At 36.7% G+C, this 25,603-nt stretch overlaps 2 protein-coding genes across 2 annotated transcripts; one reads left to right on the top strand and one right to left on the bottom strand.

Annotated features, from left to right (window-relative positions):
- Positions 1–4,143: 4,143 nt before the first annotated feature.
- Positions 4,144–5,991, top strand: LOC117669028 (olfactory receptor 5A2-like). Its single transcript, XM_034423117.3, has one exon. It carries the CDS (start codon positions 4,146–4,148, stop codon positions 5,061–5,063), a length of 918 nt encoding a protein of 305 aa, XP_034279008.1. The 5' UTR covers positions 4,144–4,145; the 3' UTR covers positions 5,064–5,991.
- A 4,823-nt stretch (positions 5,992–10,814) lies between these two features.
- On the bottom strand, positions 10,815–11,747 carry LOC117669026 (olfactory receptor 5V1-like). The gene has a single exon (XM_034423116.1). It carries the CDS (start codon positions 11,745–11,747, stop codon positions 10,815–10,817), a length of 933 nt encoding a protein of 310 aa, XP_034279007.1.
- Positions 11,748–25,603: the final 13,856 nt, after the last annotated feature.

The raw sequence follows: 25,603 nt of genomic DNA on the forward strand, positions 1-25,603 counted from the left end.
CTACAGACAATTCATCCCCTCGTTCACGAAGATTGCCAAACCTTTGATGGACCTCCTAAAGACAGGAAGCCCAGCGATGAAACCTCGCCCAGGACAACCCCTACAGTGGGACCTGACCTGCCAACAGGCATTTGAGATGCTAAAAGGACTGTTCGCGAAAGAACCTGTCTTAAAACACCCGGATCCGGAACAGCCTTTTGTCATCCAAGCAGACGCAAGTGATGTGGCAGTAGGAGCTGTGTTACTCCAAAAGAACAACCAAGGTGATCTACAACCCTGCGCCTACACTTCCCGCAAACTCACCGATACGGAGAGGCGATGGGCGGCGTGGGAGAAGGAAACGTTTGCAGTAAGGTGGGCCTTGTTGACCTGGCGGCACCTTCTAGAGGGAGGCCAGAAGCCATTTGAAGTCTGGACTGATCATAAAAACCTAGAGGCTCTAAAAACCCCATGAAAACTGTCGCCCAGGCAAGTGCGGTGGACACAATACTTCAATCGTTTCAATTTCGAGCTTAAGCACATCCCAGGAGGGAGAAATTTCCTGGCTGATGCCCTCTCCCGGATGCCCCAATACAACAGTGAGCGGGAGCAGGTAGTGAATGCCATCATCCCCTCCACCCAAGCTGCGGCCCAAGTGATCACCAGACGGCAATGACGTGACCAGCAAGGCCAACTTGCAAGTGATTTAACTGCAAAATTAAAAAATGAAACATTGACCGACCCCTGGTATCGGGACAATCAACATCTCTTGACAAAAAGAGATGAACTAGCATGGAGGGGGACAAAGCTCTATGTCCCACAGAGTTTACGCATCCTGATTCTCAAGAGGAGCCACGACGTTAAACCAGCAGGACACTTCAGGTTCCTAAAGACTCTGCACCTAGTACGAAGGCAGTTCTGGTGGCCACACATGAGAAAGGACGTAGACAGTTATGTAAAAAGCTGCACCATTTGTGCCATGATGAAGACAAGGCCAGGGTGCCCGCCTGGATTGTTGCAACCAGTAGCTGAGCCAACAAGACCATGGGAGGAGATTGCAATGGACTTTATAGTAGACCTACCGAGGAGCAGTGGAAATACAGTGATCTGGACTGTAATAGACTTATTCTCCAAACAGGCACACTTCATTCCTTGTAGTGGACTGCCTTCAGCCCGTCAGTTATCCAAACTGTTCCTGAAACACATTTACCGCCTACATGGAGTCTCCAGGAGAATCATTTCCGACAGAGGGGTCCAGTTCACAGCAAAGTTCTGGAGGGAGTTCCTACGATCCATAGGTTCATCCCAAGGGCTCAGCTCAGCATTTCACCCGAGCACCAATGGGGGTGTAGAAAGACTGAACGCTATGATAGAACAGTATTTAAGATGCTACGTCGACTACCAGCAGTCCAATTGGGCAGACCTCCTATCTTTTGCGGAGGTTGCATATAATAATGCTGTCCACAGCAGCACGGGGCTAACCCCGTTCAAAATAATGAGTGGCATGGATTTTGTTCCCATGCCAGAATACCCGAGGGAGCCCCCTTCCTCAGTCAGTTTGACCGACTGGATGGCAATGTTGAGACAAACTTGGGAAAATGTTAAGAGGGCACTGGCAAAGGCGGCTCAATCTTATAAGGAACAAGCAGACAAGCACCAAACTCCCCAAAGACCATTTCAGCTGGGAGAGAAAGTTTACCTCTCCACCAAGTACTTGAGACTTAGACTCCCGAGCAGGAAATTGGGCCCAAAATTTATAGGACCATTTCCTATAATAAAAATAATCAACCCCGTTACAGTGCAATTGCAGTTGCCACGGCTTTTGGGGAAAATTCACCCCGTTTTTCACAGTAGCCTTCTAAAACCTGTAGTAGGGTCTACTTTAAGGCCAACGCCACGTGAACCCCCTGGGCCCCTGGTTGTTGGGGGCCAAACGCACTACGAAGTGCAGCAGATTCTTGATTCAAGATGACACAGGGGGCGCCTTCAGTACTTAATTAAATGGAAGGGTTACCCATTGTCAGAGGCTTCCTGGGTGAAGAGCGCAAACATTCAAGCTGATCGCCTTATAGCAAAATTCCATGCAGACCACCCGGGAAAGCCGGGAGGGGGGGTGCACAGCCAGGGAGGGGCTGATGAGACTAATCTTGTTGTGTTTTCCCATGGGATAGGTGATGTCGCAGAAGTGAAGGGAGAGGGGCCGGATGTCAGCGTTCCAAATTAGGCTTTCTTCCAGCGCTGACATAACAAGATGAACTTTTACCTAGTTTTGTATGTTACAGATAGTGTTTCCTGGGAGACAAGGATGGGGGCTACATTCCTGTGAAAAGAACGTGCCGGGATGTAGAGATGGATCTGTATGATGGCCAATGGGACATTGGGGTTGGAGAGCGGAAGAGGAGGGGGTTGGAAGGAGGGGCCAGTTTGGCTGCAATTTGAATCAGAAATGTCGGATATTGCTATCCTTAAAATAAAAATGATTCATTAGACAGTTTGCACTTGAGAATGAAGTTTATTCAAGATAGCACCGAAACCTGACAGTGCTTTGAATATTTACTTTCCTGTAGTTTAACCTGTTAACTTTTTTTTTTTTTTTTTTACATAGGTAATGTCTGACAAATCAATTGGGTTACAAATAGAAGTACAAGCTTGTAAATTTTGGACCTCCATCACAAGATGGGAAGCTATTATTGTTGGAGTAGTTTTGTCATTGTTCAACTTGGGGTGATAACACATGTTTCTATTCTTTTTTTTTTTTTTTCATTGAAAAGCACATTTTGTTTCAATATTTTTGTTTAGTTTTGCTTTGTCTCTTAATTTTTTTCCTTTTGGATTTTAATATTTTGAATAAAATATTTTTTTTTAAGAATTCACTTCAGTTTCATCCCAAGTAATTACATAATGCTTACTTTTTAAATTTATTTAGCAGCTTTATTAGTTATCTTCACTTAAACAAAAACTTTTAATAATACTATTGCCTTTTCTCTTTCTTTTTTAATCCCAGGCAGTTGATTTCTTTAACTATATTCTGCAGTTGTCTTTTCTTCTCTAAGTACATTATGTCACATATTTCTTAATTTTTACAGCTACCCCTTTCTTAAAGATCTTCTTTTTATTTATATTTTCATTACCATTTTATCCAGCATCGTTTTTCATATTTCCTATCATTGTAACTCCATGCATTTGTGTCACACTGCAACATTTCTTTTCACTCAATTTCAAGCAGATTCTATATAATCTTTTCTTTTATCTACTTTCTTTCCATTTTGTTGGCAGATCAATATATTTGGGCAAACTTTTTTTCCATACAGGATTTATGCTTTCTCTATCTGCAGTCATTCTGTTTTGCTCTTTTTCACTATTCATCCATGACAATTGTTTTACAAGATCCACACTAATGCTTTCAAGAACACCCCCCACCCCCAAAATAGGAAATAGTATTAACTATTAGTTGAATTCTGTTCAACTAATATTGTGCTAAGCCTAATATTGCAGGCTTAGCACAGCATAATTCAATTAGTCATCTGTTTAGATAATTGATCCAATGGGAAATGAATTTCCAATTCAGAAAATATTTAATTCTGTTTTACAATCTCTGTTAGCTAATAGTTGTTCTGATGTTTCCCCCATGAAGGTACTTCTCGCTCGTTCTCTGATCTCTGTCTCTGATTGTCTTTGTCTGTCTGTCTATCTGTCTGTCTTTCTCTCTCTCTCTCTCTCTCTCTCTCTGTCTTTCTCTGTCCTTCTCTCTCTCTCTCTCTCTGTCATCTATTCATCTATCTGTCATCTATTCATCTATATCTATCATCTATCTATCTATCTATCTATCATCTATCTATCTATCTATCTATCTATCTATCTATCATCTATCTATCTTAATTATCTATTTATCTATCTATCATCATTATCATCATCATCTATCTCTAGCTAGCAGAGGTCATTCATATTTTTTTTAAAAAAAGTAAATTAATAATTGATATTTTTTCCAGATTACCAACCCATTGAGGCAAGATGGATGGACCTACAAAAGTTATGGGAGCACAATTAAAAGAGTTAAAAATCAAGTTGGAAGCAAAGATTCATGGACAAAATCTCTCTATATGACTGCTATGACATGGTACCAACTTGATGCCATATAATCAAAGAATGCCATTTAGAAATGTACCATGGAAAACAAAACTGCTGTGACTGAATTTCTTCTTTTAGGACTTTCTGATCACCCAACGATCCAAGTTTTCTTTTTCCTGTTTTTTTCATCAATCTACTTAATAACCTTAGTAGGAAATATGGTCATCATATTGGTAATAAGGGCTGATCCTCAGTTACACACTCCAATGTATTTCTTTCTCATTAATTTATCCTTCCTTGACATCTGCTATTCTTCTGTAACAGTTCCCAAAATGCTACAGAATCTCCTGGCTACTAAAAAGACAATTTCTCTCTGTGGTTGCATAGCTCAGGTCTTTTTCTTTATTTTCATGTTTGGAACAGAGATCTTCCTACTTTCAGCAATGGCGTATGACCGTTATGCTGCTATATGCCACCCACTGAGATACAGCACCATTATCAACCACCGCTTATGCATCCAAATGGTACTGACTGCATGGCTGTCAGGTTTCCTGGATTCCTCTGTCAATACTCTTTTTTTAACTAACTTATATTTCTGTGGTCCCAGTAACATTAATCATTTCAGCTGTGAGTTACCTCTGCTATTGCAGCTGTCTTGTACTAGTACTTTTGCCAATGAAATGGTCATTCTTATCTTTAGCATGCCATTAGGATTTGCTGCCCTTCTCCTAATTATAGCTTCCTATGTACATATTGTAGGCTCCATTGTCAAGAGAAATTCTGCAAAAGAAAGGCAGAAGTTATTCTCTACTTGTGCTTCCCATCTCACAGTAGTTTTCTTGTTTTGTGGGACTGCTTTGATTAGATACATGAAACCTGCATCTGGCTACTCAGACACCATGGACAAGCTAGTGTCAATCCAGTACAGTATCCTAACCCCCATGTTAAACCCCATTATATACAGTCTGAAAAACAAAGATGTAAAAAATGCTCTAAAGAAGCTTTTTAGAAAGTGATTTCAAAAAGGCCCTTGAACTTACCGAATTTTGAGATTTCCTTGATGAAAAAAGAGAATGTATTAAGGCAGAAATAGCAAGACTGGCGACCATGATATGGCAGGCCTCATTAAATTACTAGCTGCACTTGTCACTTTCTCCTACAATTTTATCCACTCCCTTTAAATTATGGGATGGGATTCAACCTGTTTGGAAGGGCTTGCACTTCTAGGGCTTTCATCTCTTCACTTACAGTTTTTGACTTCAACCAAACAATAGTGATATTCAAGCAGATCCCACTTGATATAGAATATCATATTCATTAAGGCCATATGTGTTAAGAATTCATGGCTGATAGTTTAAGATAATCTTGATTCCAATTGTATTTCTTATGGAGCTGGATGTACTGAGTCAGAGAAGGGTGCCCCCAGAGCTCCGCTATGTTCACCTTGGAAGACAGCTGCAGCGTCAGAAAGGGAAACAATATCCTCCTGAGTGGATCGGTGCTCCTGGAACATATATATGAAAACATGCTAAGGCTATTAAATTAGGAAACTGCAAGCAAAAGTCCACTAGTTCACTATATCCATCCCAATTCCCAGTTCTCCTTTACCTAAAAATGATAAACTACTTCCAACATCTATCTTTTTATTTCTATTTAAATTAAATTGCAATTGTTGGGAAAGTTGTCAATTAAAAAACTAAGGAAAGGTTTCATTATTAATAGCAAAATGAAGATTTTTGACCCTGGACTCAAAGATAATAATTGGGTTGATTTGCGGTAAAAAAAAAAAAAAAATCCGTATAGACTTTCTATGAGTAAATTAAAATATCAGACTATTAACAAAGTGCTTTCTAGTTTTATTCTGCTATTGTTGAAACTGTTATCTATTTTTTTCACATATATATCTAGGGTTACAAATAGATATTCAAGCATAAAAAAATTTTATATTTGCTTTGCAAGGGTGGAAGCTATTCTTGTTGCAATAGTTTTGACACTGTTCAACTAGGGGGATAGTATGTGTTTCTGTCTTTTTTTTTTTAATTCACATTCTCAATATTTTTGTTTAGTTTAGTTTTGCCTCTGTTTATTTTATTTTATTTTATATTTTATTTTATTTTATTTTATTTTATTTTATTTTATTTTTGGCAATGAAATAGTAGTTTTTATCTTTAGCAAGCCATTAAGGTTTGTTGCCCTTTTTGTAATATAGCTTCTAATGTCAGCATTGTTGATTCTATTCTGCTGAAGGGAGGCAGAAGGCATTTCCCGTCTTTTGTTTTGTGGGACTGCTTTCATTAGATACATGAAACCTGCCTCTGGCTATTCAGACACCATGGACAAGCTAGTTTTAATCCAATCCAGTCAATCTAGTCAATCTCATGGGGTCCCCATTTGGACCCCATTATATACAGTCTGAAAAACAAAGGTGTATAAAAAACAATCTAAAGATTGTTTTGGAAAGTGACTTCAAAGAGCTCCCTGATTTTACTTGAGATTATCTTGAGGGTGTGTCTCCTGCTTGAATGGGGTTTCCTAGGTCTACTGCTTGAGCAGGGGGTTAGATTAAAGATCTTCAAGGTCTCTTTCAATTGTATTATATTTAATCAATCAAAGAGAAGAGTTAGGGGAAATGTGATAAATGTCTTCCATTACTTGAAGGATTATCACAGAAAAGAGGGGGGTGAGTTTAAGTGCTACTCTCTATAGCACCTGAAAGCAGGATAAGAAACAATGGGTAGAAGCTTGTTAAAGAAAAATTCAACCTGGAACTAAGGAGAAAGTTCTCAACAGTAAGAACATTTAATCTATGGAATAGCTTGCCTGTTCTGTGCAGCTGCTTATGAATTAAGCAATGACTAAAAACATTTGACTCTGGCTTAATTGTGATCTGCTAAATATGGCACATTCTTAGCTTTTAGCTAAGCCATAATGTTTTCTATTTAATAAAGCTTTATTCTTAAATTTTCTTTTAGTTATAATTATTATTTTATATTTATATTGTTATCTTTATCTCCATCTTTAAGAATAATCTGATATTTGCTTTGTGCAGATTAATGAATGCAATAAATATGTATTTGTTTGAAAAGAAAGACTAATTAAATCCTACTCTTGCAGTCTGGGCAAGGTGGTGGAGAGAATTATGACAGAAGAAACACTAAGCTTGTACTTAAGTTTATTCCTCTGCCTTCCTCTGTACCTTCCCTGCACCCCGCCTCCATACCAAAAAAATAAAAATAAAATGGATAGAAATCAGAACAATTTTGCTGCATTTTCCTCATGTAATGTCTGAAGAACTGTGTGCCATTTATTTGTTAATCTGGGGATATTTTCTCTTCAGAATAGGACAACTTGCTATGCCATAGCTAATTTACTGCAGCCAACTCGTCATGGCCAACTCGCTGTAGGACAACTGTATGGGACAACTTAATGTGGAACAATTTTACACACACACACACACACACACACAGACATACACACACACATATATAAATTTTTTCAATTCACATTTTGTTCTGTCTCTCCTTTTGCATCCTTTCTTTAATTATTCTATTACACTATTTGTTTAATATTAATGTAACTCTTGTCCTGCAGTGAGTTGTCCTGTGCTGAGTTAGCTGTGGAGAATTATCCTGCAGAGAGTTGGCCATGACAAGTTGCCTGTGGCAAATTGGCCATGGTGACTTGGCCATGGCATGTTGGCAATAGCGAGTTGACTGTGACAAATTGTTATAGACCCTTTTCTCTTAGCTTTTGCCTTATAGAATTATGGAAAACAAGTAGTCCTTGACTTTTATGACATAAACAGCTTTTATGGTAGTAAGTCAAGGCATGTATGTGACTGGATGTGATTTTCCAAACACTTTTTGTGTGGGTCATAAAATAAATCCTTATAGTCATTAAGTGAATGCTGTGGTCATAACAGGCAAAAAAAAAAACAAACACCCACAAAAATATCACAAATAATGTTTACATGACAATGGGATGTTGCAACTGTTTTTAAAGTTGAATTAGTTGTGCCAAGCATCTAAAAACCAGTTATGTGACCATATAGTGGAAGCCCAACATTTTATATTACAGTCTGTCATAATTTCAAATGATTGCTAAACAATGGTAATGTATCATGTTACTGCAATTCAAATCCAATTCCAAGAGCTAATTTTGAACTCTAAAGTCCATCATGTCTGCTGAGATAAGGACACAAATCTTCTGATAAGTAGTTCAACTAAGAACTGAGGTATTCTAAAACATAAGTTGGGTGATTTTGCAGATGAAATAAGGACAAAGAAGTTATTCTATATTATTCTTTATTACCAGAGAACAAGTTCAGATATTAGATAGTATTTACGCCTGAGATTGGTCATATTACTCATATTCTACCAAATTCATTGTAAATTTTTCTTCACCTGCTTCATCTCTTGGAGTTTCCAGGAAAATCAAGAACCCACCCACAATTCAAGAAGAATTCTATAGACTACCTCTTTTCCCACCCACCCACACAGTGCTTAACAAAGTATTCAACAGCTCTACCCCCAAGAGTGCTGGGAAACTCCAAACACATTGTAAAAATATTTCCGATCTACCAAATCCTGGGGCAGGCCATTTAAACTGATCCTTCCTATGGAGGCTGGTGGCAACAATTTATCCCATAGTTATGAGAAAAATATCTAGGCATGGCAAATAATTGATGGGAACGTCTCTTTACTCAGAACATGTCTCCAAGGTGAAATACTAAATCTAATGTGCAGTCAGCTATGTAGGCCTTTCTATGATTTTATATTTCTTGCCAATCCATAGTGCTTCCCTTTCCTTTATATAATAATAATATAATAATGTAATAATATATTAAATTTGTGTATGTACCTATTAATTAGACTTTATTTGTTTAACTTTGAGCAAAGTGTATCATGTTCCAATAAAAATAAACCAATACCAATATTTGGAACTTGGGTAATATTATTCAATATTCTAGCCAAAATGGACTTCTAAAAGTCATTATTTTTTCTCAGAAATACCTGTTGCCATTTTAACCTCTATTGATGATGAATATTTAATTCATGTCTACTCTGGGCATGAGTATTATGCCAGAATCCTATTTTAGTATTACAAAGAACAAGGAACATTTTGGTTCTATAGTCACTGTATTCATATTAATGTCTAAACAGAAGAGCATTTTAAGTATACATTTATGGATGTACAATTTAATATCAATTTAGGAAGAATTAATAAGACTTGGATGAGCCAGAATTTACTCAACCCTGGCTGTCTTTAACCTGTTCATGACATAGCACTTTACTAAATCATTATTTCAATGTCTTTCCTTTGAGTTTATTCTAATTTCTAAGGAGTTAATATGTCTTGGCCTTAACATAATCTTGACTATATATGCCACTTGATTGTCATGACTAAAGATAATAAGGACAAAATGCTCTTATGATACTTAGTTATTCTTAGGGTAAAATTCTTAGTTATAATTCTGAATATATTTATATTTATTTATCCCTATCCAAGTATGATTCAAAAATACTAATTTAAAATAATTTATCATAGATGCAGATTCAAAAACTAATAATTGGTTAAGTGGAAGCTTAGAAAGCAGAATTCTCTATCTGCTGACACTGTTTCAGATTTTTTAAAAATGTATTTATTGACAAGCCATGCTTTCTATACTCTTGACCATTACTGGGCAGTACCAAATACACATAGCAAATTTCTTATAGGTTTTTATACATATATAGTTGAATATATATATGAATTATTCAGTTATACATTTATAACTCAAATATATGGAAACATTCTTATTTAAACATAGTTGTATCCGCTTTGGTTAGGACGTCAACCAGCAACAAACAAATTCATTCTTGACAATCTAAATGTTTTATTCTCTTTTATTTTCCTTCTTCTTTACTTAGTTTTGCACTGACTTACAATAAAGGCAAGGTTATGAATCCATGACAAAATATGTTGTTCTGAAAATCAGGCCCAAATTAAATATATATATCATAAGTAAAACTGTGCAACAAAAGAAATGTAAACATCCCAAAAGAAAGTTTACCTGGAAAGCATTATGGTAATTTTATGTTCCAATCACTGTATCTTCCCCCAGTCCAGTGTCCCCTACAATGATGTGAAAAAACTATAGTCATGAAAAGTGCTTAAAAATTAAATCAAGCAGACAAATAAATAAATATCTGAATAACTGTATCAATGGCTTTTTTAAAGGCCAGAACTATGAAATGTGGAAATATGCGATTAATTGGACATAATGATGGGTACTGGGGCAAAGATTTACAGTGTTTCTGAATATTGTTTTATCTCATGTATATACAAGCATTGTAATAATTGTAAAATCAAATGTGTATGTTTCTTTTTCTCTAAGATGAAGCAATAAAACATTGTTCTAACACATTTACTAGTCACTCAAATGGATCAAGCTTGGATTCAACTCATTGTTTATTGACAAATAGTCCTGGTTATTACTTAAACTATCAATGGAAAAAAGGAGAAATCCATGTGTTCTGTCTGGAACCCCATGTTACATAAGCTAGGTAATTATTAATGAGCTAAGAATAAGCACTTGAATTTCAAAAAGTTAAATCAAACAAGACTCTTAGTTAGAATCCACACTTAAAACAACAGCATGTATTAACAATAGAAAGAATAGACAGTATAGATACATAGATCATTTGCTAGTCACTTTAATCTATGGTGAAAGACAATGGTGATTTATTTTCCAAAAATAAATAAAATATTAATTTACAATTCTTCTTTCATCTCAAGTATAGTACCTTCAGAAATAACTTTTTCAGGCAATTTTTAATATCCTTGTTTCTTAAAGTATAGATCAAAGGATTTAGCATGGGAGTGACAATGCTGTAAAGGACAGAAATGAGTCTGTCTTTCTCCAATGAATAAGTTGATATTGGTCGGACATAGGTGAAAATGGCACTTCCATAATATAATATAACAATAGTCAGGTGTGAGGTGCAGGTGGAAAAAGCTTTGATCCTCCCTTCATTGGATTGTATCTTCATGATAGTGGAGATGATATAAATGTAAGATAAGATAATGCAGACAAATGGAGTCCATCCTATAAAGGCTCCAGCAACAAGCAAGATAATCTCATTTAAACTTGTGTCGCCACATGAAAGCATTAAGAGGGGTGGAATATCACAAAAGAAATAATTGATCTGATTAGCTCCACAGAATGGCAGATGGAATGTAAAATAAGTATGAAGAGCCGAATTGAGAAAGCCACCTACCCAACAGGCATCAGCTAAATGCACACAAAATGTTCTCTTCATAATTAAAGTATACTTTAAAGGATGGCAGATAGCTGCAAAGCGATCATAGGCCATTGCAGCTAGAAGGATGCACTCAGTTCCCACAAGAGAGACAAAAAAATAGAGCTGAGTTACACATCCAGCATAAGTGATACTCTTCTTTTGTGACATGAGGTGCACAAGTATCTGAGGGACAGTGGTGGTGGTATAACAGATATCCAGAAAAGAGAGATGTCCTAGAAAGAAGTACATGGGAGTATGAAGCTGTTGGTCCAAACAAACAACAGTGAGGATGGAGATGTTCCCTAACAGAATACAAATGTATGTAGCAAGAATGATAAAGAAGAGTAACAGTTGCAACTCTTGAAGACCAGAGAAGCCCAAGATGAGGAATTCATTTGGAGCCGTTTCATTTGTCATTGTTTCACAAGTTGTTCATTTCTGTTCTATAATGAAATAAGAAAGACAATTATGACGCCAAGTACTTTTTTACTTTATTTTATTTTTTTCTAAGGCAATGCTCATTGGATGACCAAAAACATTGCCAAAGCCAGATAATCTCCACTATGTCACTAGAAAATAAATCTGAAAAATGCTCAACATCAAACACCTGAAGAATAACTTGTTTCTTGCTTATCGGATATTAGTGGAAAGTGTAATCTAACTTCTCATATTTACTGACTGTGGACAGAAATGCTGGCTTTATTCTGCATTATAATAAATGAATATACATGTTTGCTTTCTCATTTAGACAGCAGGGAGAGGGAACCATTTTACACATTTAGTTCACACATTACAGTGTATTGAATTTACCAAAGTTATCATGTATCAAAGAACAACTCACCACATTTTTTCACCAATTTCATATTAAAAAAAACTATAAATGCAGGATAGAACTTTTTTTTCCTCAGCCAACTTATCCTAAAACTTGACACTAACTAGAGTTGAGAGGGAATGATGTGCTTTTCTGTCCAATACAAGTTTAAAACTTGGGTCTTCCCTATCCTAGTTTAACACCTTAATCTATATGCCTCACCTATATGATTGTTGCTAAGTCAAAAACAGTGAAACCATTTTATTGTTTACTTCCAGATACTTCAACAAAAAACGATTGAGCCACTCCTGAAGTACAGTTATGCAAATATTCCATTAATTTTAATTTATGGAAATAATATTGTGACCACTTTCAAAGATATTATCAATAGCTTTCTATTTCTCCAAATTGTACAATATATTTTTAAAAAATATATATTATTTAAAATAATGCATCTATTATTATTGTTATTAAAATGTACCATTACCAACTATCATTAATAATTATCGTTATTATTTTTAAAAAGTACACAGACACTTAAAAAGACATTTAGCATTATATATCTATATCTACCTATTTGCAGAAATAATTTAATCTGAGCTAACAATCAATCAAAAATAAATCTGTGATCCTTTGACTTTTGATTGAAATAGATGACCAAAAATGAGAACATAAATGATGTTACAGAAGAAGCATCCATTTACCGTGATTTTAAAATATAAAAGGAAAATCAGAGTAACACACACATAAGCAAACAGAAACAAAACATACCTCATCAGTGTGTAGCTAAAACATTGTGTACTGTCTTCACATCTCAGAGATTTCCTAGTACTGATCTCAATTAGTGTCTTTTACAATGATGTAAAAGTTTGTTTTTTTACTACTAAGCAACATTTTATATATTAAATAAAATAAGTATGATGATAAATGTTTAAGCAGGGAATTATATGATGAGTCTATAAAAAGAATAACAAGTATCCTAATTAAATTATGCTGTATCTTTTTCCACAAAACAGCCTGACTTAAAAATCGCAAATCTGTTTTCCTGAACAAATTGCAGAAACAGAATTTATTTTAATCTACTACTTCTAAGAAGCATTATCTTAAAACCCAATACATTTATCTGAAAGGCCATTTTCTATTTAAATTTGACTGGCATTCAGTAAAGAAGGGGACAGTCAAGCAATCAAGCCATTACCTGCTCAAAAAGTCTACTTGTGTACCAGATAGTGAAGGGATAATAATACTGTAGAATAAAAATAATGATCTGATTATCATTCTGACAGAAATGTGGACATAAAAGTGAGATAGTAGTGCAGAGCCAAGCAGAGGAAATTCTGTTTATGTGCAGATTTTCTAAATGCTGTCTAAAACATTTTGGGTATTACATTCAGTTGACTGATAATCACTGAGAACACCACAGCCAGTTTTTGTTTTAATCTCTTGCCTTGCCTTGCTTTGTGTTTATCATAATTAGTTACCTGTGAAATAAAGTGTTCCTTTTACAAAATTATTTGGATTCACATTTTTTCCTGTCCCATGAGTAATGGCAAAAAACAAAAACAAAACAAAAAGGTAAGGAATACAGGATGGCAATGGAGCAGTAGTGGAGATAGCTGTGCCTTGCCATAATGATGCTATGATGACAACACATACATTGCAATATTATGACTCAAGCTCCATTTATTCATATTTGTATTGTGAAGTCATATACAATTGCATCAGAGCCAGAGCCCATATTATGATACATATCTAATTATTTGGCCCCCTCCCTTGCAGTTATTTTTAGAGGAAAACCTTCCTATTGGGTAAATGTAGTCATCATCATCAGCCATTCAGTCATGTCTGACCACTCTTTGGATCAGCAGTCTACATGCACCTCTGTCTCCCATGGCCTCCTTCAGATTCACTATGGTAATAGGGAAACAATACAGTATAGGTATTGTGACCCAGGCCCACATAGTTGATATTAAATGCAAAACAATTCCAAAAAACAAACAGATCTTATTAAAACAGCTGAGAATTAACTCATTCTCAGCATATTCTAAATGAAATGAAAATAAAGTCCTTAAAACACCAGTCTTTAGTTTATCTCTGACCTTGGAATAATTAGGCAAACAGCCAAAGGCTTTTCTGGGCAACAGTTCAGGAACAGAAGAAATAACTACAGCCAAACAAGAAGCAAGTATCTCAATGGTTGTTTTCCGGCAAAGAGGCCAAGAGTCATTGCTGGCCTTTTAAGCCTTATGGGAGGGGGCAATCATCTCTTGGCCCTGCTCCCGAGTCTCCTCTCTGCTTTAGCTGCTCCTGCCTTCTGCAGCTCTTCTCATACATGCATTAGGAACAGGCTCCTCCTGTTCTTCTGCCTCTCTACTGTCAGCCTCTGAAGGCTCTGAAATCCACACATCACTCCCTGATGACCCTGGCCCCATTTCTGCCTCTGACACAGAGCCCTCAGCCAGGTCTTCCCCAGCCTCCAGGACTGGCCCATGTTCTTCTTCAGCCTCATCTCTGCCCAACTTCGCTGCCAGCTCTGCAGACTGCTGGTGGACCACGATAATAGGGAAATAGGATTCTATCTATCTATCTATCTATCTATCTATCTATCTATCTATCTATCTATCTATCTATCTTTCTATTTTATTTAGTTTGCAAAGCACGTATGGGAAAACAAGTATAAATATGAACATAACATATAAACATATAAGTATAAACAGGTATAAGTATATACATAATAAATGAGTATGAATAAATGGGAACAGTAGGACAGGGACAGTAGGCATGCTGGTGCACTTATGCATGCCCCCTTACAGACGTTTTAGGAATGGAGTGAGGTCCATAGTAAACAAATTAAGGTTAAAGTTTTGGGGGTTTGAGCATGTAACAACAGAGTCAGGTAGTGCATTCCAGGCATTGATCAGTCTGTTGCTGAAATTGTATTTTCTGCAATCAAGTTTGTATCTATTGTTTGCCCGTGTATTATTGCAATTGAAGCTGAAATAGTCATTGACAGGTAGGATGTTGTAGCAGACAATTTTATGTACTAGGCTTAAGTCAGACCACAGGTGGCATAGTTCTAGGTTGTCCAGGTCCAAAATTTCAGTCTGGTGGCATAAGGTATTCTATTATGAGCAGAGGAGTGGTGTACTCTCCTTATGAAATACCTCTGGACTCGCTCAATTGTATTAATGTCTGTTATACAGTGTGGATTCCAGGCAAATGAGCTGTATTCAAGAACTGATCTGGTTTGTATGCCCTGGTTTGCAGTACAATGCTAGCAGAGAAGAAGCTTCTCAAAATTAGGTTAACAACTCTTAATGCCTTTTTGGCAATATTAAATCCTACTCATCCAAATACTGATCCCTTTAAGGTAAGAAATGTTATTAACAGTATGCAAAGTCAATTAGTTTATCTAAAAAAAGAAACAAAAGCATGTAAAATTCAGATTTCCTGGTGCTAGTTTACAGCAACTGATTGATCAAATTATATGTCATCAAGTCAGTGTCAGTTCCCAGCAACCACATAGAATTCTCCAGGTGGGTCTGTCTCCAACAGTGTTCTTCAAATCTTTGAATTCATTACTACTTTGAGTCCATCGTGCTCTTCTCTTTTCTTCTACCTTTCCCAGACTACTGGGAAAATAGACTTCTTAAGAGATATCTTCACAGAATGTTTGCTTACCCTATTATTAAAGCAGCACATGGAAGAAATCTGGAGAGAGTTCATATATTTTTTTTTCTTTCTTTCTTAACTAGTGTATGATTCCTTTGTATGTTTTAAAATGTTTTCAGATGTATTTTTTCATTAAGCAATCAAATAAGAGAACATTTGTATAGCACCGGTCTGTACTTCCTTAAAGCAACTTCATTTTCTTCCAGAATTACATAACTATTCTGCTCAGCTGCAACTCAGTTCTGGGAACTGTAATGACTTCTTTGGATGATTCTTCAGATATCTCTTTAAATGTCATCTCAGGGGAGGAGAGCTGATTCCTAACACATCAGGAATTGAGATGATGGCTGTGATGGCTGTCCAGAAGGGATTTGGTTGAAGCTCCATCTAGGGAAAGCTTGCTGTTCCCTAGATGAAGAGGAGATGAACTGCTTTCTGCACTGATCCAATGAAGAGGAGGAGGAACTGCTTTCTGCACTGATCCAAAAACATGTACGGCAGAAAAAAGGCAAGAGCAGAGAAGGTCAGCCAGAGTACTCAAAAGGAGAAAGCCCCATCCATCTTGATGGGCTGCACTGGAAACTGGTTATTTATCACAGCACACAGATGGAGACATTGCTGGGAACAATGTGTTTGTTTTCTAACTGTGTGTTTTCTGGTTGTTGTGATTCCTGCCTTACTCTGGATTGACACTGTGTTTCAAATTGAATCATGCCTTGGAAACTGGACTTTTCATGAATATTCTTGTGTGTGGATTTCAATTTGCCTGGTGGATATAAGTTTCTCTGGTGGAGTTATTTTGTTTAAGAAACTTTCAAATACTTTGTAAACTATTTTGTCATTGCTCTGTGGACTAATCTTGGTCTGCTCATGGCTGGACTTAATTGGGAGAGTCTGGGTTTTGGTGAAGGGATTGCTAGGAAATGTTAATAAACTCACTAAACCACAGTTACATGTGTGTGTGTGTGTGTGTGTGTGTGTGTGTGTGTGAGCAGGGCAGCACAGGAACAGATATATTTGATTTAAGGATTTGCAGAAAGAAGCACCTTTTGTATTTAAATCCGAACTCCTGCAAAACCTTCATTTGTAGATTTGAATCCAACTGAAAACAGAATTCTTTAGAATAATTTCTTCTGGGAAGAATCTGTGCTGAACAGAAAGCAGAACCAATTAGCCCAAATGCATCCAAAATATTGCTTGAAAAGAGTTTTAGAAGAATGGTACTGGATAAGTCTAAAGCCCAACTGAACCATTTACCTCTGAAAATGACATTTGAATAATATAAAGGTATAATCTCTTTCAGGTCAACATCAATCCTGAGGCATCTGATAAGCCTGATTTTTAATTTTAGGCTTATTTTTTGACTGCAGAAGACCTTTTTTCATTTTGTAGAATGCTGTTCGAGCTTTCTCTATCCTTGTTTTTACTTTAGTGGTCATGTTTCAGCTTTCGTGTAAATTAGAACCAAGGTACATGAACCTTTCAACTTTTTCTAGTGGTATTCCTTCCAAAGTTATCGGTGATAAATTAATGGGTTGATGTTGATGACCATGATCTTAGTTTTTGAGGTGTTAAGCTTCAAGATGTATTTTTCCGATATTTCTGTGACTCTGTTGATGAGGAACTGAAGGTCTTCATGCTTACTGGCAAGCAAAACTGTGTCATCAGCATATCTTAAATTGTTGATCTGAAACCCATTTACTCTGAGGCCAGAATCGATGTTTTCTAGTGCTTCATTGAAAATTGATCCAGAGTAGATATTAAGGAACAGCAGAGACAGAATACAGCTGTGTCTCACCCCTCTTCGTATTTCTTCATCATCTGAGTAGTTTCAACCTATTTTCAACATTTGCTACCTAATGCCAATATAGATTCTTTATGATTCGGATGTCTTTGTCATCTAGTCCCATTTGTTTCAGAATCTGTAATAGTTGTCTGTGTCTTATTTTATCAAATGCTTTTTCAAAATCAATGAAGCACCTGTAAACACTGTGATTGACATCTCTACAATGCTGTGCAAGAACTTGAATGCCGAATAGGGCATCTCATGTACCGAGATTGTTTCTGAAACCAAATTGTGTATTATTTAGATACTCCTCGTTTTTAAAAAATATATATTCTTGTGTGAATTATTCTCAGGAATATTTTCAGGGCATGACTCATTAAGCTTATTGTTCTGTATCCAGTACACTTCTTTACATTTATTTTTTTGGGGGATTGACACAAAAGTTGATTTTAGCCAATCAGAAAACCTTCACATTGAGCCAAATCAGTTAAAGCTTAAATATAGCTAATGTGAATAACCTAGATTCAAATTATTTCACCAATTTTTTTTTTTTAGTTTACCTGAAGTGTTGTATCATAATTTGAGACTTTTAGTGATGGCACTAAAATACTGTTTTTTCTGCACCCTAATCAATAGATAGTAAGCATCATCCAAGAATTTCTATATCCTATTGCAATAGGCAATTATTTCTAAAGATAGAAAATGTCTTTAGCTACACTATTTCCAACTGCAAATCTAATCCCCAATGTATTTATGGACAGGGGCCAGCAAAGCAAGTCAAAAAGACACCATATAAAAATAATTCTCTCAGAGTTTTGGTTAATTGCTTAGTTACTTTACTGCATACTGAAGGGATAAGCAATTATATGAATATTTTAATGTCACTATCCTCTTAGGACAATATTATAAATGCCCGCAAAACATTTATTACTCACTACAAAATGAGAATACATATTGCATTTTTTTCTAGCACAAAATACATAATATTCAATCTATTTAATAAGGATAATTTGGATTGGGGACAAAGTTTAGGATTTTTTCCCCTAAAGCTAGGCTGAAAACAAATTTTATACTGTGTACTTTAACTTCATTTTCTACAGCTGATTATTCTGAAATGATAGCAGTTTGTCCAGTACATAAATGGAAAAGGTATGTGGTTTGAATGTTGTTTTTATTGCTTACATTTCAATTTATAATATGTTCCTAAACTTATTTTAATTCTCAATTTAAATATTAATTTCATCTTTTCTTTATAGTTTAAAGATATATGAATAATAAGAAAGATTTTTCTATGATTAAATCCACTGAAAATATTTATAGGATACACAGCATAACCAAACTGATACACCATGAGATAAGGTTTAACTAGATAAAAGTTGTTTATTAATTTTTAAAAATCAGCAATCAATTGCTTTATAAAATTGAAATGGAAAAGCAAATTGTAATTCACTCTGTCTCCTTGTACCATGCAGCACTATATTCAATATTCAATAATGAATACAAGATAAGTAAAATAAAGAGATCTAATGTGAGACTGAATTGGAATTAATTTTGAAATCTTTAACAGGACTGAGAAAAAACAACAACAAATAAAACAGCAGAACTATTATATATGTATAATGAAATTGTACCACTGTAAACGAATTACTTTAAAAAATAATACAATTACAAGTGAAAGAAGAGACATAGGGACTGAACAAATGATGAATGCTATTATTTTAGAAGAACTGAGTCTGGTTTAGATCAGTTGTAGGTTATTATAAGACATTATTTCTAATATTATCATTATTTTCACTAAAAATTTAATTGTATAATAGTACTGATATTGCAAACAGCCATGATACCATTCCCCATAAGGCAGATGCCAACAGGAATTCTTCTCTGCCTGCAAAATTATTGAATTTTGCTCATAGAATTGATATCAGATAACATTCATGGCTGATCTTGAAAAACACAGTAACTCAAAGCATCTCAACATGACTTAACATGCCCCTTCATCACCATGATTAAAAGCAAAAATCAGTTTTGTTGCATTTCTCAAAATCCCTAAATTAATAAATAGAATATTCATAATATTACTTATGAGCAGATTAAAAGCTTTGCATATTGGGTTTTCTTCCACGTCTCAGATATTTTTAAATAACTAAGTTGAAAATGAAGTGCTGACAAGAACATTGCAATATCCCAGAATTATATTATCCTGAAGACACTTGACTCAATTTCTACATGGAACTCAGTTACAAAGATATAGAAGCTCCTGCCTCTGAAAACAGGACAGTATAAATTCTAGCAGGCCAGTGATTCAGAATCCTGGATATATTGCTAAATTCATCTTGTTGTAGTAGATTAGACTATATAAAATAGAAAATCATGCTTTGATGGGAATTGTCACCAAAGATTCTTCTAGTAAGATAAAGTTCAGAAGCATGTACAAGAAACTCAAAAGAAATTCAATTGTGTGGCTTATTTATTAATAATTTAAGCAACCATTCCACTTCAAGAGTACTGGAAATTTTACAGAATAGTTTTGGAAATAACTTTTGGCATTATTTATATTTAATACGTTTTCTCATCTTTTATTATTATTATTCCTATGCAGAGAAAAGAACCATCCAACACAACCAGAGTAACAGAATTCCTATTACTCAATTTCTCTGATATTGATGAACTGCAGATGTTGCTTTTTGGATTCCTTCTACTGATCTATTTGATAGCCTTGATCGAGAACCTTCTCCTTATCAGCGTTGTAATACTGGACTGCCAACTTCACAAGCCTATGTACATTTTTCTAGCTAACTTATCCATCCTTGATGTTTGCTTCATCTCTGTCACAGTCCCGAAATCCATGAATATCTCTTTAACACAGATCAGATCTATTTCCTTCTCTGGATGTATGGTTCAAATCTTTTTGGGGCTTACATTTGCAGTAGTAGAATTTACACTCCTTGCTGTCATGGCATATGATCGCTATATTGCCATATGCTATCCACTCCATTATCAATTGCTAATGAGCAAAATAAAGTGCTTCTGTATGATAGCTGTCTGTTGGGTGAGTAGCATTATTTATTCAACATTGCACACTCTAAACATCCTTTTCTTACCCTTTTGTGGGCCAAATAATATAGATCAGATATTCTGTGAAATCAGTCATACTCTGAAGCTTGTTTGTGCTAACACGTATGGCAATGAAATGGCAGTTTTTATGTGTGGCATTATTTTTGGCATAATTTTCTCATCTTCAGTTATTGCATCGTATGTTCGTATCTTTTTGACCATCAAAAATATCCCTTCTGCCCAAGGTAGGCACAAAGCCTTCTCCACATGTTTTCCCCACCTTGCTGTTTTTTCCTTGTTTATGAGTACTGGGATGTTAACATACTTGAAGAAAAACTCAGAATCATCCATCACAGAAATTCTAGCATCTTTGTTGTATTCTATTGTGTCACCAATAGCCAACCCAGTCATTTACAGTTTGAGAAACAAGGAGATCAAAACAGCACTTGAAAAACTGATTAGCAAAATCTTCTATTACAGGAAGGTGTTTTCAATAAAGTCAAGAGAAACAACATGGGAAACATAACCTCAAGAATTTCAATTCCCTCACAAAAGTCTTTTGTGTATTTTTGTGTGTGCAACTATTTGTGTGTGTTTGTGTGTTTTTTAAAAAATAGGATTCTATGGGGTTTTTTTAATTTAGAATCTGAAGAAAGGAAAGGGTCTTTGAATGATAGAGTTGATCGAGTACATGCAATATTTTGCTATAGGGTATTTTCTCCAAATAGTTTTTTTTTTATTTCATTATAAGATACAAATACGTCATTACAGATACAGATATTAGCTGAGTAGAGTGATTTATATATAATATAAACTAGAAATTTGTCAAAACTATGGTATTTTATGTAAGATGAACCTTTAAAGATTAAAAAAATATCAATGTTGATTTCTAAAATATCAAAAAATAAGATTGCTTGAACTATGCATTTAAAGCCAAATACTGTGTCAATAGATAATTGCAAAATAATTATTTTATAATATAAAACATTTCTGTCTTGAATTCCATACTTAATACTAAGGTGTTAAGAGATATGGTTGAAAAAAACGAGGAAAGAGAGAAAAGAAGGGAGAAAGAGATGGCAGATGGCTATTTGATTTCTAACTTCCCTCTTCTTTATACTTTGAACACTTTATAATATTTATTGTTAATATTTATAATTTCTATTACCTCTTAAAAATCATAGTATAAGTACTTGTATTTGTCGTGCTACATGTTGTGCTGTGCATATTTTTGGCTTGAATTTGTAGGTGATATGCTGTTAATTCTGCCTTTTCTGCATATGCTCCAAGTTTACTTTCTCAATTAGATATTTTCAGTGTTGTATCTTTCTTTTAATGTTGAACAATTATTCTCACAGCTGTGCTTATGTATACAGTTAAAACTTGATGTTTATTAAAATTTTTAAAATTATAGCTGATAAACACTTGTGATTTCATCTCAAATTTCATTTCTAAGATCCTTTATATAGTACTGTGTATAAAAGTAAAGGTTCTCCTTGCACATATGTGCTAGTCCTTCCCGACTCTAGGGGGTGGTGCTCATCTCCGTTTCAAAGCCGAAGAGCCAGCGCTGTTTGAAGACATCTCCGTGGTCATCTGGCCAGTATGACTAAATGGCAAAGGTGCATGGAACGCTATTACCTTCCCACCAAAAATGGTCCCTATTTTTCTACTTGCATTTTTTATGTGCTTTTGAACTGCTAGGTTGGCAGAAGCTGGGACAAGTAATGGGAGCTCACCCCATTATGCACCACTAGGGATTTGAACCACTGTACTGCCGACTTTTTGATCAACAAGCTCAGTGTCTTAGGCACTGAGCCACCACGTCAATGATATTCAGTACTGTGTATTTTTGGCACCCTTCAGTCTCAAGAGACTATGATATCATGCTCTGGGAAGAGATCCTAAAACAGCATAGTGTGATTGAAAAGGCCAATTCGAGAGTGGCAATCCCTTCCACACTGAGGACAGATTTCTCTGGTTCCAGGACTGCCTCTTTGCCTAAGCCTGCTGAACAAGTGTCTCTTAGAATTGGAGAAGGTCATGTTGTGTCTTTAGCCTCCAAGCTGAATGATCGGAGGTCAAGGTTTCCCAGTTGTTAATGTCCATTCCCAGGGCCCTCTTGCAGATATCCTTATATAACAGCTGTGGTCTCCCTCTGAGGTGCTTTCCCTGTGCTAATTCTCCATACAGGAGATCTTTTGGAATCTGACCATCAGCCATTCTCACGACATGCCCAAGCCAGCATAGACATCACTGTTCCAATAGTGTATACATGCTAGAAATCCCATCACGTTTCAAGACTGCACTATTTGGAACTTTGTCCTGCCAGGTGATGCCAAGAATTCATCGGAGACAGAAAGGTGATTAACTTTCTATCCTGGCATGCATAGAGGATCCAAGACTCACTGCAGTACAAGAGTGTGTTCAGGACATAGGCTCTATAGATCTGGATCTTTGTATGCTCTATCAGCTTCTTATTAAGCCATACTCTCTTTGTAAGTCTGGAAAATGTGATGGCCGCTTTACAAATACATTTATTCAGCTCAGTATCTAAAGAGAGAGTATCAGAGATAGTTGAGCCGAGGTATACAAAGTCATGGATGACCTCCAATTCTTGTGCAGAGATTGTAATACAGGGAGGTGAATCCACGTCCTGACCCATGATTTATGTTTTTTTCAGGCTGATTGTTAGTCCAAAGTCTTGGCAGGCATTACTAAAACTGACCATAAATTGTTGAAGGTCTTCAGCAGGGTGAGCAGTGACGGCAGCATCATCAGCGAAGAGGAAATCCCATTAGCATTTCAGCTGGACTTTAGATTTTGCTCTCAATCTAGAGAGATTAAAGAATTTTCCGTCTAATCTGGTCTGGAGGTAAATACCCTCTGTTGCAGTTCTAAAACCATGTTTCAGTATGTCAGCAAAAAAGATCCTGAATAAAGTTGGTGCGAGGACACAGACCTGCTTCACTCCACTTCAAATATCAAAGGAATCTGAAGTTAAGCCATCAAAAACTACAGTGCCCTTCATTTCCTCATGAAAGGACCTGATGATGTTGAGAAGCTGAGGTGGATATCCAATCTTGAGCAGAATTTTATAAAGGCTATCCCTGCTAACCAAGTCAAAAGCCTTCATAAGAACTATGAAGGCTATGAAAAGTGGCTGTCTTTGTTCCCAGCATTTCTCCTGCAACTGTCTAAGGGAAAATACCATGTCAGTAGTGGACCTGTTGGCTCAAAATCGACACTGTGATTCTGGATAGACTCTCTCTGCAAGCACCTGGAGCCTCTTCAGTACGACACAGGCAAGCAGCTTCCCTACAACACTAAGAAGAGAAATACCACGGTAGTTGTTACCCCTGTCACCTTTGTTCTTGTACAGTGTGATGATATTTGCATCCTTAATGTCCTGTGGTATTCCACCTTCCTTTCCAACAAAGACAGAAGAATTCATGGAGTTCAGTGGAGAAGTTCTCTTTGTAGCACTTCAGAACTTTGGCAAGAATGTTATCTTTCCCAGGGGCTTTGCCAGAGGCAAGGGAGTCCAGGGCCGCATTTAGTTCTTCTAAAGTTGGTTCACTGTCAAGCTCCTCCAAGACAGGCTGGCACTCAATGTTATTTAATGCTTCTTCAGTTACCACATTTTCTCTGAAATATAACTCAGAGTAGTGCTGCACCCAGTGTGCCATCTGCTGTGCTCAGTCCTTGGTCCTCACCTGTAGCAGACTTCAGAGGGGCAGATTTCTTCTGTGTTGGACCTAAGGCCTGCTTGATGCCATCATACATTCCCTTGATGTTGCCTGTGTCAGCTGTTATCTGGATCCGAGAGCAAAGCTGCAGCCAATAATTGTTAGCATATCTCCTGGCAGTCTGCTGGACTTTGCTATGAGCAGCTCGCAGAACCTGTAGGTTGTGCTCACTGGAACAGGCTTTATATGCAATTAGAGCTCTCCTTTTTTCCTTGATGGCTGGCATCAACTCCTCTGAATGGGCTTCAAACCAATCTGCTGTCTTTCTAATCTCCTTACCAAATATTGACAAGGGGGTGTTATAAACAGCATTCTTGAAATATTCCCGTTCTTTATTCAAATTTTACTTTATTCAAATTTCTATACCGCCCTTCTCCTTTCGGACTCAGGGCGGTGAACAGCCAAGATAAAAACATCTATACAAAAACATCACAGTTAAAAATAAAGTTAAAATAATTTATAAATTTGGCCCATAATTTAAAACTTGTCAATTAAAATCAATATTAAAATTTTAAAACTAACCCTAAAATCAAGACAGACCGGCTAACTGGAAAAAATGAGATTTTAGGGCCCGACGAAAAATCCGAAGGTCGGAGATCACTCGTATCTCTGGGGGTAGATTGTTCCATAGGGTAGGTGCCACCACAGAGAAGGCTCTCCTCCTGGGGGTCATCAGCCGGCATTGTCTGGCGGACGGCACCCTGAGGAGGCCCTCTCTGTGGGAGCGAACCGGCCGGTGGGAGGCTATTGGTGGCAGAAGGCGGTCCCGTAAGTACCCTGGCCCTAAGCCATGGAGCGCTTTAAAGGTGATCACCAACACCTTGAAGCGCACCCGGAAGTCCACCGGAAGCCAATGCAGCTCGCACAGGAGAGGAGTCACATGGGAGCGCCCCGTTGCTCCCATAATCCCCCACACAGCCGCATTCTGCACCAGTTGGAGCCTCCGGGTGTGCCCCAAGGGGAGCCCCATGTAGAGAGCGTTACAATAGTCCAGACGAGAAGTGACGAGTGCTTGAGTGACTGTGCGTAGGGAGTCCCGGTCCAGAAAGGGGCGTAACTCGCGTATCAGGCGAACCTGACAAAAAGCCCCCCTGGCCACGGCTGTCATATGCCCTTCTAAAGACAGCCGCGCATCCAGGAGGACACCCAAGTTGCGGGCCCTCTCCGTGGGGGCCAATGATTCGCCCCCAATAACCAGCGA

This window comes from Pantherophis guttatus, chromosome 4 (genome assembly GCF_059756535.1).
Source record: "Pantherophis guttatus breed Tessera chromosome 4, ASM5975653v1, whole genome shotgun sequence".
Lineage (NCBI taxonomy): Eukaryota > Metazoa > Chordata > Lepidosauria > Squamata > Colubridae > Pantherophis > Pantherophis guttatus.